The following is a 15,435-nucleotide window of genomic DNA, read 5'->3' on the forward strand; positions in this document are numbered from 1 at the left end:
CAATATTTTTCAAGTCATACTGAACAGCTCATGCATAACCTAGGTTACTAACTTCACTTTATAAAACTCAATCATCAGCGGAAAGTCTTAATTTGGAACTAAATATAGATTAGAAAAACAAGGGGCCCAAGTATTGATCCTTCTGGAACGCCAGATGCTACAGGGCAATAGGGAGATCCATGATCATTAGCAGTTAATATTAATACCGATTACTCAAGAAACACTGTCTAAAGGGGACAGCACTGTTTAAAATTTAGTTTACATAACTTATGTGGTAGCAGTTGGTGTGAGAAGTTATTAAAGGATTTTGCAAAGTCGATAAATATACAGTCAATAAGAGATAAGCGATCAAGTAGAGAAATCAAATCATTGGCGAATGCAAATATTTGAGCTCCGCAGAAATAATACTGCCAGAAATTATGTTGAAAATTTGTACAAAAAAACGAATAAGGTTACAGGTAATCGACAAGGATTGAATAAATAACACGTTCAAGGAGTTTCTACGGAATTTACTTTAAAGAAATTGGCCTTTAGTTGCTACCATTATGAACGCCACCAGATTTTTGGACAGGAACCACCTTGCCTATCCTCCATTCCTCAGGTAGCGATGCGCTGAGGACGGAAAATGAAAATTGAAGATCGGTTTTGACGCAACGAAATGACACAGTAACTGTCATATATATCTTGGCGGACACCAGAAGCGTGCTTTAACGGAAGGGATAAATGGGGGAGTGAAAAAGGAGAGAAGAAAGATGTGCGTAGTAGAGATCTCCGGAATAATTTCGACCACCTGGGGATCTTTAACGTGCACTGACATCGCACAGCACACGCACGCCTTTTGCGTTCCGCCGCCATCGAAACGCGACCGCTGCGGTCGGGTTCTGTACAGGGTACTCCGGCTTAGTAGACGAGCGTCTTAACCGTGTAACAATTTCGAACATCCGGGATGAATATAAACATGTACACTTCAGGAACTTATAATCAATGCCATCGGCGCCTGCAGGTTATGCAAGCTTTCCGTTTTGAATTAGTTTCGAAGCCTCTTCATCCCTGATAGTAACTGCTTGACTGGAAACAGTTATGAAGCCACAGTATTGGGTAACGTAGCCAGCACAGCATTAGTGAAGGATGAGAGAAATGTATGATTTCAAACAGCAGAACACTTCTCAGGTAAAAAAAGAAAACTATTTTGGCAACGAAGTCATATATCTTTTGTTTTGCTCGTATTAATGACGTTCCAGAATTTCTTTCAGTTGGAAGCCAGCAACTGAGGCAGTGTATCACTATGAAATGTACGCTGAGCGCCCTGCATGACCTGCTGTACTGTGAAGCAACACTAAGATAATAGTGTCATTTACCAGCAATGCTTGCACAATTCAGGCGCCAATAGATGTGTTTTTTATTCTTTAGCAGGCACTTTCGCGCCAAGTTCAACCGTAGCGGTTGGTTGTAACAAAAATGCAGCGAATGAGTAACGTGCACGAAGGAATCCAAGAGACCTGCAGACCAAGGCATGCACTGGAAAAAGTGGCTATCGATTTTCTAGTCGTCTTCGTGAATAAAGAGCTATCCGTGCGCTATAGACATTGCAGAGACCTTTGATTCAGACCTCACCGGTGGCATGTGGTTGTCCTTGCTTTCTTAAAATTGCTCTAGTAATTCCTCAACTAGTCTCCTTCTGCACTGAACAAACCCGGAAAATAAAACAGAAGAAAAATTTACTTAAATGCTTTATATATGTGTTCACCTATTTTATAGACATGTCCCAAACAACACAACTCCTCGATTCGGATCATTTACAGAAATGAGGAATACTGGCAGCGATTATCAGGAGCATCCGCAGGAATTTCGACCATGGACAGAAAACGTAATTGTCGTGAGAGATACGAAAAGTCAATGTGTATTCAAGCTCGGTGGTGTTGGGTGGGTTATTGAGTTATTGGGATTTAACGTCCCAACGCGACTCAGGCTATGAGGCACGCCATAGTGAAGGGCTCCTGAAATTTCGACCACCTGCGGTTCTTTAACGTGCACTGACATCGCACAGTACACAAGCCTCTAGAATTTCGCCTTCATCGAAATTCGGCCGCCGCGACCGGGAACGAACCCGCGTCTTTCGGGTCAGCAGCCGAGCGCCGTAACCACTCAGTCACTGCGGCGTGTCGTGTTGTTGGGACTGAACGTAGAACCTGCTCTATATAAAGCACATCTGGAATTATGTAAAGTGCTGCTTCTTGCAGTGCCCTTAGTTGCGTGATGCCAAACCACATGACGTAAGCGCAAACATGATTCCACAGTAATGACCTCGTAATGGTTCTGAAACCGCACTCATTGCGGCTGCGGAGCAAGAGCGCTTAACCTTTACGTAGAAGATTTCGACACCTTACACAGAAAATGGAAAAGCTTGTCGGTAGCAGCGCAAGCGCGTTCACACCCAGGGAAAAGAAAAATATGCAAACCTCGAAATTGGCGCCTTAGGTTATGTTAACGCCAAGCTCAGACTCGGTTTACTGTTACAGACAAGCGCTATGTGTGTGTGTCTCTATCTTTCAGTCCGTGTCTTTTAAGCGCAGGTATATTTCAATATGGCAAACCAACTCGCCCAACAAACCACTCTGACAAACAAGGCAGTGGCAAGCGGACAAGCAAAAGCAGAAGTCTTTCTTCTCGTGGACAAAAAATACCAGAGCCCTTAAGTGCTGCACGCTGGCGGTGCAAACGTATCCTGTATGCCCTATCTAGCGGCAAACCCGGCAATTGTTCATTACTAATCTTCTCATGCTAGAGCTGTGCTGTTCGCGTTTCAAATATTTGGCGCAGACAAAATGATGTGCGGAACTTTTTTCAAAACTAGGGAGTCCAAGTGTTTTGCTTCGGTTTTATGCTGTGCGGTACGGTATGCATCATCTACATTCCATATCAGTTTAATGCGAGATTAAGTCTCTTCCTTAAACGATCCTATATTTCCGCCTACATGAATCCTCTAAGAGCGCAGCTACAAGGCTGAGATACTATCTCGTCCGACTTCTTATTTTTGGCAAAGCCTACGGAACTTCTTTTTTAAGCATGGTTTAAAATACGCACTTCAAAAATTTCATTTAGCATTACTGTTATTTAACTGCTCCACTGCACTCAAACCACTCATGTGATCGTCTAACAGCGAACCTTGCAGTTCAGTAAGCTTGTACTGAATCACAAAAACGTTTATCGACGAATCCCATCAATCACAAAGAAAGCTTGTGTCGACGAGGCCGTTATATTGCATTTTTGCCTCGAGGGGCGCTGGGTGGTCGTTACCGGTATGTCTCAGAGCGCCACCTCCATAGGGTTGGAGATTATACAGTACGGCGCGTCTCTAAAGAAATTAACTTAAGCGAACCATTACGAAAAACCCGTATCTGATCCTTTACAATTCATTGTTATTCAACTCATCTCGGAGGAGAGTTTCGGAGCGATGATAGTTACTCCGGACTGACGAGCGAATAAATGTGCGCAGATAATGAAAAAATTTCTTAGACTCTGAAGAAGTGTACGCGAATTCAATCTGACCACACATGCTTTATTTACATAGCCAAAATCATTTAAAATTCCAGCGCCAAGACTAGAAACGAAACCACTGATTTTGACCAGACATTTAAGACGTCTTCGCAAAATTTGATTATCTGTGCTTACAAATCGTAAGAAGTCAGATGTCTCATCATAAATGTTAAGCATTCATGCAATGTGGATAAAATACGAAATATGCTTCTTCTAATAGATGCATATTTCTTTCAAATTTTTGTAATTTTAGTCATTTCCTTTGAGAGCTTTTGGTACCCAGTAACTGGTTACTTGAGAGCTCAGTAGAGGTCCACAAATCGGAGAAAAACTTGAAGGTCTACATTATAGACCTGTTTTAGCATACGTTAGAAAATCCTTAAGCACCTACTCGCCATCAATATGAATTGTTTCGTGCAAACGAAAATCTTTTTCATCAATTACTAACGCGGATTTCGCAAAAATAAAAAGAATCAACAATTCTATGACTTGTTTCTGCTATTCCTAGTTTCGATTCCGCCATCGCTTCACACTTTCACGCGCATTTTGTGTTTTTAGACTTACCCAAAGCATTATACCACCTCGGCACATCTGATTGACTGTAGAAAGAGAAGCTGATTGACTGTAGAAAGAGAAGCACGGCTCTCGGACCCTCTCGTTCACTGGAAAATCTGATAATCTGGATAAGCTGGATAATTTGATGACGTTAAACAAAGTCCCAGGTTTCGCCGGGTTACCGCAAGCCTCTTTACTTGACCTGCTGCTGTTTATAACTCTCGTAATGAGTGCGTGATGGTACAACTCTAAAATTACATGCTGATGGCTGTTGTTTCCTTCGTAATCAAAGTGCCTCGTGAGTTATTTTGGGCTGGAAAGCTTCGTATACACGTGTACTATGTGAAAACAAACTGGAAATTCAATACAGTAAAACTGCTGCCATTACTCTGACAATATATAGTGCCCTTCATTACTACACGTGGTTTATTAATGGTCACTGCTTTCACAGGGTTACTTAAGTACTTCATTTGGGCCTCCAACTAAGCAGTGCAATGAATTCGTATTTGAAAACTAAGAAGAAACGTACAACGCGTAAACGCGGGTCGCAGTTCAATGGATCGCGTACGAAAGAAGCACTCAACTGAGTATTGTTCGTCACGAGCCCAATGAAATTACGTTTGAAGCTTTTTCATTGTGTTTATTATTCAACTATTCGTATTGAAGAGAAAAGAATTTGCAACAACAGCCTTGTTACAAATTTAAGCGCGTTGACCATAATTTTAATGTTCGCGAAATTGCTTGAAAAACCGAATTGCTGAGAATGTCTTTCTTTCCTAAAACCTTTAGGGAATGGAATAGGCTGCCGAGTGATGCCCTGGGTGCTTCATCAAATGATGCTTTCTTTTCTACGTTGTAAAAGTGTGGCATGGCTAGCGCTTTTAATTTCTTTTGTCTCTTTTCTGTTTTTTTTTGCATTTTTTACTCTGCCTAGGAGCAATGATATTACTTACCCCCTCCGTAATGCATTTGCGCTGTGGGTTTTTTGATAAAAAATAAACGAATAAATGCTAAAAGAAAGCGGTTGCAGGCATATAAAGCTAAAAGTACCCTCTCCTGAGACCAACTCCAGGCTCCACGTACCTTGGTGCGCCTAGGTAACGAGTGTGCGGCGGCTGCGTTAGATCTCTACTACGAGAGTGGTGCTAATCAAGCAAGTTCTGCAAAGTTTGTCTCATTACTGACCTACGTCGTCCTTATCCCATGTGTTCAAACAGTTTAGACTGCAACCACTCCACTTACGAGAGGAGATGCAAAAAGTGATGCTCCACAAAAACAGGTTCACACATAAACAATAGTTTTTCTCCTTCACCGAAAAAGTCACAGCTTACCCATTCCAGATAGCTGCGCACGTACCTTGCTAATACCAGGCTGAGCAAGAAATTCTGCTCTCCAGTTACCACCGAGTTCTGCAATTGCTCCAGTGCGTCTGTAGTTGAATGAACTGCTCTGAGTATTCGTTCACAAAGTCACTATGGCGCTCGTTATGTAAAGTCTCCTGCCCTTGCAACTCCGCTGCCTTCAGTGGTCTGTCTGACCGGCAGCTTAAGCACTTCCATAATACATCACGAAACATATGACCGATCGTATCTCCCGCGTATTTGACTAGGGTTAATGGCCCCACGTCTTCGTAGCTCTATGCTGCAACATTGAAAACACTATTTCTACGGGTATAGACCAAGGCGTCACCATCGTGGTTTTGCGCGGCGGCGTTGGAAGGACGCTGTCACGCACGGGCTCGAGGGGCTGGAGCAAACAAACCTAAATGTAGTACAAAGAGCAGATTTAGTGAATGTGGACAGCTACCAACGTTACATGCGTATCTACCGAGCCTTCGGCCACCGGCTGACTATAATTTCTGGTACATCACGAGTCCAGCTTGACCCGCGTTTTCTGGCACACTTTGTCCGGGTTAAGGCAAGTGGGGCTCGTACAGAGTATGTTTCGGTTTGCCGACAAATCGCAGCACCGGGTCTAAATTACCATTTTGGTACTATTTTTGAAATGAATATCGTGTCCTTCAGGTGATCAAAATGGGGGTTTGCGAGGACGTTCCTTTTCAAACGCGCAGAGTGCACCCGTGCGACGACTTCTACGAGTATGTCTGCGGCTCTTGGAATGGGTCACGGGACGCAGTCACAGACGCTGTGCTCAGGGCGTCACAAGCAGCGCTCGGCGAACTCATGCTCTCCCCACCGGATCAACAGGCGGCGCCCTCGGCTGACGGAAATTCTGCGGTGGTGCCTCCTGCTACATCTGCGCAAAAGCTGCGCGCCTTCTACGCCTCGTGCCTGGCAGAGAACGCGGGCTCCTCCATCGGCCAAGGGGTTCTCCTCACAACGGACCGCTTCAACGCTTCGTGGGACGCCGTGTTCGTCGCTGCCGGGAGTGTCAACTATACGCTCGAGTTCATGGTGATGATGGCGCTGCGGTGAGTAGCTCAGTCTCAGAACTGTCGAGCAAGAAACAGAACCTACTGCGAGAGAGAGGCGTTAAAGTTTAACCAGAGCGTTCTTGCATACAGTTTCCGCGCACACTAAACGCTTAGTCTAGTTCGGGCCCTAGCCAGGAAAGCACGTAGGCTCTCTAAGATAGACTGGGGTCCCGGACTAGGGATCCCTCCTAGCCTTTGTAAGGGGCTGGCTCTTAAGGTCTGCCCACCCCCCTCCCCCTTTTCCCTCGTATATAAATTATAACAAATAAATGTTTTTCACCGCCACCGCCGCTTAGTCTAGTGCAGCGTCACATATGGACATTTATTAATTCGACCGCTTTAGAACGGCTATGGCAGGGAAAACTGGGCGGCGTCCTATGTTTGTCGCGCACAGCGTGGAGAGGGTAATTTTGTAGGAAGGGTAGGAGGGCAGGGTGCGACGTCATGCACTGATCTAGGCTGCCAGGTGTGGACAGGAAATATCAGAACTCTTGGAAGCAGTAAGGAGCTTGACATAGCGTGTCACGTAGTATATGGCGTGCCTGACGTTCGGCAAATCACAGAGGAGTGGGGGCAGGGCCCCTCTTGGCGGAAGCGGCTTGCGTAGTCGGAGTCGGCACCTGCAGGCGCGGACTCATTCAGGACAAGCTTCGCCTCCGGGCGCATTTCGTTCCTGTCTGAGTCCGCGCGTGTGTAATGGGTGCTCTCTGCACTCTAAAAAAACTACAGAGAATGTTTACTACATTCGAATCGGAGCTAAAGCACGGATTTGTGCTACGTAAAAGACGGCGGTGAATAGGCAGTGCCGCGGGACGGAGCAGATAGAAGCTGTTGAGCCGCCGCGGTGGCTCAGCGGTTACGGTGCTCGGCTGCTGACCCGAAAGACGCGGGTTCGATCCCGGCCGCGGCGGCTGGAATTTCTTTGGAGGAGAAATTCTAGAGGCCCGTGTACTGTGCGATGTCAGTGCAGGTTAAAGAACCCCAGGTGGTCGAAATTTCCGGAGCCCTCCACTACGGCGTCTCTCATAGCCTTAGTCGCTTTGGGACGTTAAACCCCATAAACTAAACCAAACCAGAAGCTGTTGAAGACGACGCTCTCCAGTGCACAGCGCGAGACTGTGGTGCAGTTTAACACGAGGTGGGTTGGCTGCGGCGACAGCCTAGTGGTCTCGCTGAGCTGCGCTTAAATAAGATCTGTTCGCGCAGCCGCGGGTTCGCCTCACAGTCATAGATATTGTTTCAATTTATTTTCCTCTTTTTCATGGTTTGTCCTCTAACTTAACTCAAGGTCAAAACTAGGCACCCGATGATCGAGGCACGAGGTCTCGTAGAGAAGCTTTTGCTACAAAAAATTGGTGACTTTTAAATCTTATAAACCTAGTTATACAGCGCGAACTCTCTGTGGCGCTACATCACAAGTCCAGATTCTCGTTGGTCCTCGGTTTCAGCGCCTCGTTTAGTTGGAATCCTCGATTTCCACATTTAGGAGCGGGTCCGAGTGCCCGAACTCTGGAGACGCGCAGTCAGTGTTCGACCCCTCCCCACTAAGTGGGATAAGGAAGATCATAGTGGTCGTCGCCAGGCTAGGGCGGAAGCCTTAGCGCGCCACTATGGCAACAAGCAAGGTGTCTACTACGTAGTTGTAGCCGGGCCGAACCCCGGGGGGTGGTACGCGGCCGTGGTCATACATCAAGAAATACAGGTGGCTGGGCTCTCCTTTCGAGCACCAGGCACAACGCAAGCTGAAGAGGTTGCTATCGCCTTAGCTGCTTCTGATACATAATCAAAACACATCATAACAGACTCGCGTTCGGCGGGTAAAAATTATGAGGCTGGCTGGATAACTCCACTAGCTGAACGGATACTAAGGAACTGCAGCCGAGACACCGATCATACTGCCCGCTCCATCGTTTGGACTCCGGGCCATCAGGGCCTAGCAGCAAACGAAGCGGCAGACGCGGCTGCCCGAGCACTCATTCACCGGGCGTTCCCATTGGCTTCTGAGCACCTGAAACCTGAAGGTGGCTCCTTGCTCTCGTTCAAAGATATAACTTCTTATTATAAGGATAGGCATCGCGTGTACCCAGCCCCTGCCAAGGGACTGGGGAAAGCAAACGAACGCGTTCTACTTAAACTTTTCACTAATGCAATGCAGTGCCCGGCAGTATTAAAACACTTCGATCCCGCGTTCACTGGCAGGTGCAAACACTGTGACGAGGTGGCTGACACCTACCACATGGTTTGGGCTTGCCAGCGCAACTCAGCTCTCTCTCCCCACCCAACCCTACCAGAGAGGAATGGGAGGCGGCCCTGCTTGGCTGCTCGGACCTTCAGGCCCAAAAGGCTTTGGTCAAGAGGGCTAAGCTGGCGGCTTCGACCAATGGAGTCCCGGAATAGGGACTCCACCCATTGCGGGGCTCTTTAAAAGAGCCTCATCTCTTTCATTAAATAAAGGCTTTTCATCATCATGGTCATCATGTGCAGTACACCTTCTCGGAGACCTACATCGAGTGGATGGTCGGACGCGGCTTGACGACGACGCTGAACAGTTTACACACTCGGTCCCGCGCGCGCCTCAATCATGGCGAAACTGAACGAGAAACCGCCGACGTAGCAACTGTTACACCCTGTCCTCGTCACGTGGTTTCACAACGGCGGAGCCTGCTAGCGCGCGTTTCTGTGGCTCTCCCTTCCTGCCCTCTCCTTATCATGTGGAATCACAGTGGCGGAACCAGTGAGCGCGCGGAGGTGCGCCTCTGTTTGGCGAGTCAAGTGGTTTGCGTGCCTTCCTGGCCTTAAACTGAAATGCGTATCAAGATTAACATCGGGAGACATGTAGTAATAGAGCTTTCACTCTAAAAAGAACTGCGTGGTTAAGGGTGCATTTCCGTGTCTAGAACTCGCATCCTTCCACCTATCCAAAAGTGTACGAACAATGGTTGTCTCACCCCTAGAGTTAGAGGTCTGATATTTACAGCTGCACACTTCTTCAACTATTTTGTAGTTTCATAGGTCTTCATTGCTTTAATAGAAGGTGGCCAGTTTTTTTACTTCCTTGCACTTTTAAAAGAAAGGTCGACCAGCTCTACCAAAACCCGCCGACGACTCCTCTAACTCTTCATGACAATGAGGGCATTTTCAAGTTTAATTATTATACCCAGATGCGTATTTCACGGCACGCCTCTGCCTGTTTCCGGTGGAGCGACGTTTAGAATCTCCGCAGGATGTTCACAGCGTAATGTTCTTTAATATATCCTAAAAAGAAAAGAAAAAATTCAGGGGGCACTTTGACTGTCTAAAGTGCGTAGAGGCGAAAGCGTTTTCTGCACCACTTTCAGTGCTTCTGTGGCACTGGTGGCGTCACATGTAATTGAGTACTAATTACTAAGTGATGACAAATCACTAATTAATGGTTGAATTCTGATTAATGCCTGAATACTGATTAACTGCTAATTAAGCTTAAGCTTAAGCTTCGCCTTTAGGAGTGGAACGCGACAGCGTGTTGTAGCTCTGCCAGGGAGCCCACGGAACGCCACCACCCGTTCGGCGCGATGCCTTGCCGTTTCAACGCAACGGTTTTTGAGGAAAGGAAATGGCGCAGTAAATCTGTCATCTCGGTGAACACCTGAACCGCACCGTAGAGGAACGGAGGAAGTGGGAGTGAAAGAAGAAAGACGAAGATGGCCCGTAATGAAGAAAATGAAAATTGTATTTGAGGAAAGAAAATTACGCAGTAACTGTCTCGCATATCTCGGTGGACACCCGTCAAAATTCAGGGGCGGGGGGGGGGGGGGGTGCACTTTTTTGACCTAAAGTGTGGTCACTGATGTGTGGTTAAGATTTAAGCTTCGCCTCTAAGAGTGGAACGCGAGAGCGTCTTGCAACGCTGCTAGGGAGTCCATAGAACGCCATCGCCCATTCGGTTCTACGCCTCGCTCGTCGGTAAATTGGTTTTTGAGGAAAGGAAATGTATTTCTCTCTCATATCTCAGTGGACACCTAAACGTCGCCGGAAGGGAAGGGAGGAGGATGGCAGTGAGCGAAGACACCGTATTCACTAGTCGTGCCTTTGTTCATTCCAAACCATCGAGCTGGCATGGCGGAGTGGATAGCATGCTCGTCTCGCACTCCGAAGACCGGGGTTCGATTCCCGAGCTCGACCAATTTCTTACTAGGTTTTATTTACTTATATGGCCTGACTAGAGAAGTTAATTAGGCTAATTGTGTAATTAAGTAATTAACTAAGCTCAGTCCCACTTACTTGGCGCATCACTATATGGTCCCTTCAATTGGTTGCATGGTTACTAGCCAAAGTACAATTGGCCCCGTTTGAAATTGGCGCACTGTGACGTCACGACCGTTTCGACCAACTGAAAAGCGTGACATTCTCGGTCGACAACTGCTGCTTACAACGATGAGACATTAAAGGCTTTCGCCTTAAAATAGCTTCATAAAGGAGGATAAACTTCAGCGAGCCTGCTCGCACCGCAACACAACGCTGGCGTCTGCCACACATTCATGCCAAAGGAACGCGAACAGGAATTAGCTTCAATCGAATAAGTCGCACAAAGCTACTGGGGTGCCAGAGTTGAAACAGGAGGCACCATGGCTGGGGTCAGTACTTGTCCATAACGCCCACACTTTCTCCGAGTTCAAATGCGACATTTCAAGGAGTCCACATTTACTTGAAAGCAGTGATGCTTAGCAGTCCAGCTAAAATAATACACGCGGATCCGATCCCTGCCGCGGCGGCGGTCGAATTTAAATGTAGGCGAAATTCTAGAGGCCGGTGTGCTGTGCGATGTCAGTGCACGTTAAAGAACCACAGGTAAAGGGAATTTCCATAGCGCCTCCACTACGGCGTTCCCTCCTAGCCCGAGTCGCTTTGGGATGTTAAAGCCCATTAAACCGCAAAACTATTAATTCAGTTCACAGATTTTGGTGATGTAAATCGCAGTTAAAGCTATAGGCATAAGCTCCAACTGTCAATTAGTGAGAAGCTCAAATAGTTTACATCATTTTAAAAAGCCCCATGACTGAAAAACTGCAGTTGTTTAAAAGGTCTAAGAGCAGCCGTAGATCGTTAAGCATTGTTGCACCCAAAGAAGCTGGAACAACCCTTTCAGCTGTGAGGAGAACATGCATAAATTAAGGTTTCTAATGGGCTCATGTGTACCCTTAAGAAAATAAAGGTGTGGAAAGGGTGCCGTCTATCTTCTAATTGCATAAATCTTTTCACTGGTTAGTACGTTGCGGCTTTCGCTCATCGGCAAGTTCGCACCTGGCCGCGTGCACTCTTTAGTCGTTCGCGCTGTCTGCTCCTCGGCAAATTGGAATAGGTTTTTCAGGAAAAGAAATGACGCAGTAACTATGTCACGCACCTCTGTGGACACCCGAACGGCACCGTAAATTTAGGAAGGGAGGAAAGTGAAAGTGAAAGAAGGTAGGAAGAGGTGCCGTGGTGGAGGTCTCTGGAACAATTTCAACCACCAGGGGACCTTTGACGTGCACTGACATCGCATTGACACTCCGGCGCCTTTTTCGTTTCGCCTCCTTCTGAATGCGGCCGCCTCGTTTTACACACTCCGTACAAATAGAGGGGGCTCGTTACTTACCAAGACTGGTCGTGTGTTTCATGGTGTGGTGCTTGTGCTGCGTCGGTCGCATTAACCGTTAATCGCCTCCAAATGTGATTATTTCGCTGAACGCAGAGAGAGGAGAGCCGCTCGGGGCACTTACTGGATGTACTAGGTTGAACGACAGCAATCGAAAAAGAGGTTTATCACCTCATCTGTGGTACAAAATTAATGGTTTTCTTCAAAGAGTTGATAACATATAAGACGAAAAATATCGAAGGTTGTTTTTCTTTCCAGTACAAACGTATTACGAGAGAAAGGACAAAGCTCCGACGGACAAGCTGGGAAAGTGGGTTTAGCATTTCGCCTGGCCCTCGCGCGAATGGGGAGGGGCGTATCTGCGTGCTCGCGCCATCTCTGCCGAGAGTATTTGCACGGGCAGTGCTGCTGCCGCTTGTACGCTGAGCGGAGGGCATGTGTAAACACGCGGTTACAAAGCTTTCTACTATGAATGGTGCCTCGATGATTATCACAGACGCATATCACTGGATCCTCTTCTGCTCGGATATTGATGCACATAACCTCTATGCCAGTAATCCACCTTTTTCCATCTAGTACATGCTATAAACGGCACGAAGTACCCTCTCAAAGCATCGCTAGATAGTATCATGCATGTGGCACTTGCATCACGTTTATTGTGGGAGGGTGAATAAGGTTTTCAAAGCTTTGGCTGGACCAGCGCTGACATTAAGAACGATGACCCTTGTCGCGTTTGTCCTTGTTAGCGAGAAAGTAGTGCCGTTCACTACTTTCTCGGTTTGATGACCATGCTTGTATGCACCCCTATAACATCAAGGTATCCCGAGGCTGTCACACAATATCTTTGTCGTGCCTTGTAAAACACACCACCGTGGTTGTTAGACAGCACTAGAGTGGGTGAACCGGTTTTAGAAGAGCATTGTCGTCTTCATCGCTACGGCTGTCGGCGCAAGGTTTAAGCGTACCTTTAGCAACATCAAACCGGCTGTCATCTTCGTTAGATCATAACTGTGAAAGAGCAGAGCTCGTGGGAAGTAGTCCAGCGAAGATATGATAACATCAGAGGGTCCAATTTCAATAAGTTCACGAGCACAATATAACATATATCGCCAGTATAGATGAGCTTCAAATATTTGCTCAAGCTGTTGTACCTGCCAGAGAGAGTTACAAGCTTGAAGAAACACACACACAACACTGATTGAGAAACACAGCGATTCGAATTGTACTCAAAATTTGTTCAAGCGTTTGCAATCAATTGTAGTCAGGTGTTTCAAAAGTAACGAAGTAGAAAGAGTCCTTTTCGCTAATCTGCTCCGTAGATTTATCCTTCAGCAGGATGGCAAGGTAGGCTAGTTGGGTGACGTTTTTCTGAAAGAAAAACCCAGCACGAAGTTGAATATTGGACGAACAGCGAAAAGTGTGTGTTTTTTGTATTTAGCCTCTGTTTTTTCATGAAAATTAATATCTATCGTACGAAGCAGAGAAACTTCAAAAGCCATTGCTCTAGTGCCTTTCTAAAGTTTTCTGCTTGGAAGAGCAGGGTTCCGTGATTACGTGTATCCCTCCAGGTTTACTTCACAATTGTCGCTCAGTTAACGTGAAAATAATACCCGCATACTGCAGGCCATATAACAGAGCAATTGTTCAAAAACAATTATTCTTTTTGACAGTCGGTATATAAATCGAATCGTTGGACTATGGATGAGTTGATACTGCATACTGTTTTTGGTATGCAGTACGTCTTCAGTAGCGAGTGCGCCACCAGTATCTTTTCTAGATAAAGAATGAAATTGTTGGATGGGCCACGAATCCTGTCGTAAGGAAAAGCACGTTTGTCTTTTATGTTAAGAAGCGCGGGCGTGTTTGGGTGAAAAGAAAGCTGTTACGAGCAGAGGAAGCCGTGACCATAGCACCTGGCACACCAAAAGTACATTAGTATCCTTGCTTTCCTTTCCAACTGCGGAGAAGCAGCAGCGCTGCATGCAAGCGCTAGTTCAAACAAAAAATTGGCCACTCTGGTAATGTGAATATTAGTTTTCAGCTACAGGTGGGGTGATACAAAATGGTGATACGACGTCAGAGTGTTTAGTAGCTGTAAGTGCGGCTGTAGGATGTCAATCATTGTTATGCAAGTGCACTCGCATTAGCACAGCGTTTAGCTAGGCTCTAGTGACTGCCTCGTAGCGTGGCAACTGACGCCATTTTGTTCGGCGCAGTCAGTGATTGGCATGCAGGCCAGTAGGGCATTTCCAAGGACTCTTGCGTGACATCACTTATATCGCAAATCAGCGTGCTGCGTCACCATAATGTCATGCTTGACACCACTTGATTTAGGCCAATCAGTGCGGTGCTCCGAAACAGGAAGGGTGCACTTGTCAGCTACCACTGTAAAATGTTTTTGTCGGATTCTATGCACCATGTGGTGTTGGAAAGGAGGAATAACCGCCAACTTGGACGAGACTGAAGAACGAGAAGACAGGACTGCTCGTCCTGTCTTCTCGTTCTTCAGTCTCGTCCAAGTTCGCGGTTATTCCTCCTCTCCAACATGTCAGACCAACTGGCCCAAAGCTTCCCCTTGTTGCAACATCTGGTGAGACGAGCAGGCGACAGAGTCAAGCAGCAGACCTGCCGGCGCTGCCGTTCCGTGTCATGCACGTGTGCACACCGCGGCGGATGCAGGAACAAAGTGAACGTGGGCCTCGAGTTGGCCATCGAGGAAGAAGGGTTGTCCATGGGACCCGGGCAGAGCCTGGACGACCAGTGGTACGGCAGCAGCCAGCGCATCTCCGTGCAGCTGGTGGACGCGTCGGGGCTGCCGACTACAGTGCTGTCGTCGGCAGATGTCGAGGCCGCGCTCAGCCTCGACAGCCAGGTTCATGCTGCGAGTGTCGCGGAGTCGCCCACCACCACCAGCCTTCGGAGCGCTGTCGAGCAAGCGCCCTTCGGCGTCACTCTCGACGACTGGGTGCGCTATGTCACCAGGTATGGCTGCTGCAGAAGGAGACCGGTTCAGAGTTTCCTTCTAAACTTAGATGCGCAGTATAAAACAGACCTTTCAGAGGTGTACTTTGGTATGCAATGCTAGTCCTGGCAACGTCTGCGGGTCCATTGTTGGTTGCAACATTAGCTTATAGGGCTCCAATTTCAACGAGATTGGAGCTCGATTTAAAGCAAAATTTGTCTTCTCAGCTACGGTTCTACGCTCTATCTCTGCCTGAGCCATTGCATGCTTGACGGTATTTTTGCAACGTTTTTTTTCTTCCAGAAAAAGAAATGTGCAGACATTGTGATATTC

General features: G+C 47.0%; 1 protein-coding gene across 2 annotated transcripts in view; it reads left to right on the forward strand.

The window, feature by feature from the left end:
* The first annotated feature begins 6,217 nt into the window (after positions 1-6,217).
* LOC149338423 (uncharacterized) overlaps positions 6,218-15,435 on the forward strand; it is a 51,147-nt gene continuing 41,929 nt past the window's right edge. Inside the window, exons 1-2 of one of the 2 annotated variants that reach the window (XM_089550321.1) lie at positions 6,218-6,523; positions 14,820-15,122. In XM_089550321.1, coding sequence (XP_089406447.1) covers positions 6,276-6,523; positions 14,820-15,122 — 551 coding nt within the window. In that variant the 5' untranslated portion in view covers positions 6,218-6,275. The remainder of the gene's footprint in view (positions 6,524-14,819; positions 15,123-15,435) is intronic. The other variant, XM_089550320.1, reaches the window with a different exon arrangement.

The sequence above is a fragment of the Amblyomma mixtum genome, chromosome 6 (genome assembly GCF_055824585.1).
Source record: "Amblyomma mixtum isolate Tamu chromosome 6, ASM5582458v1, whole genome shotgun sequence".
NCBI classification, from domain to species: Eukaryota; Metazoa; Arthropoda; class Arachnida; order Ixodida; family Ixodidae; genus Amblyomma; species Amblyomma mixtum.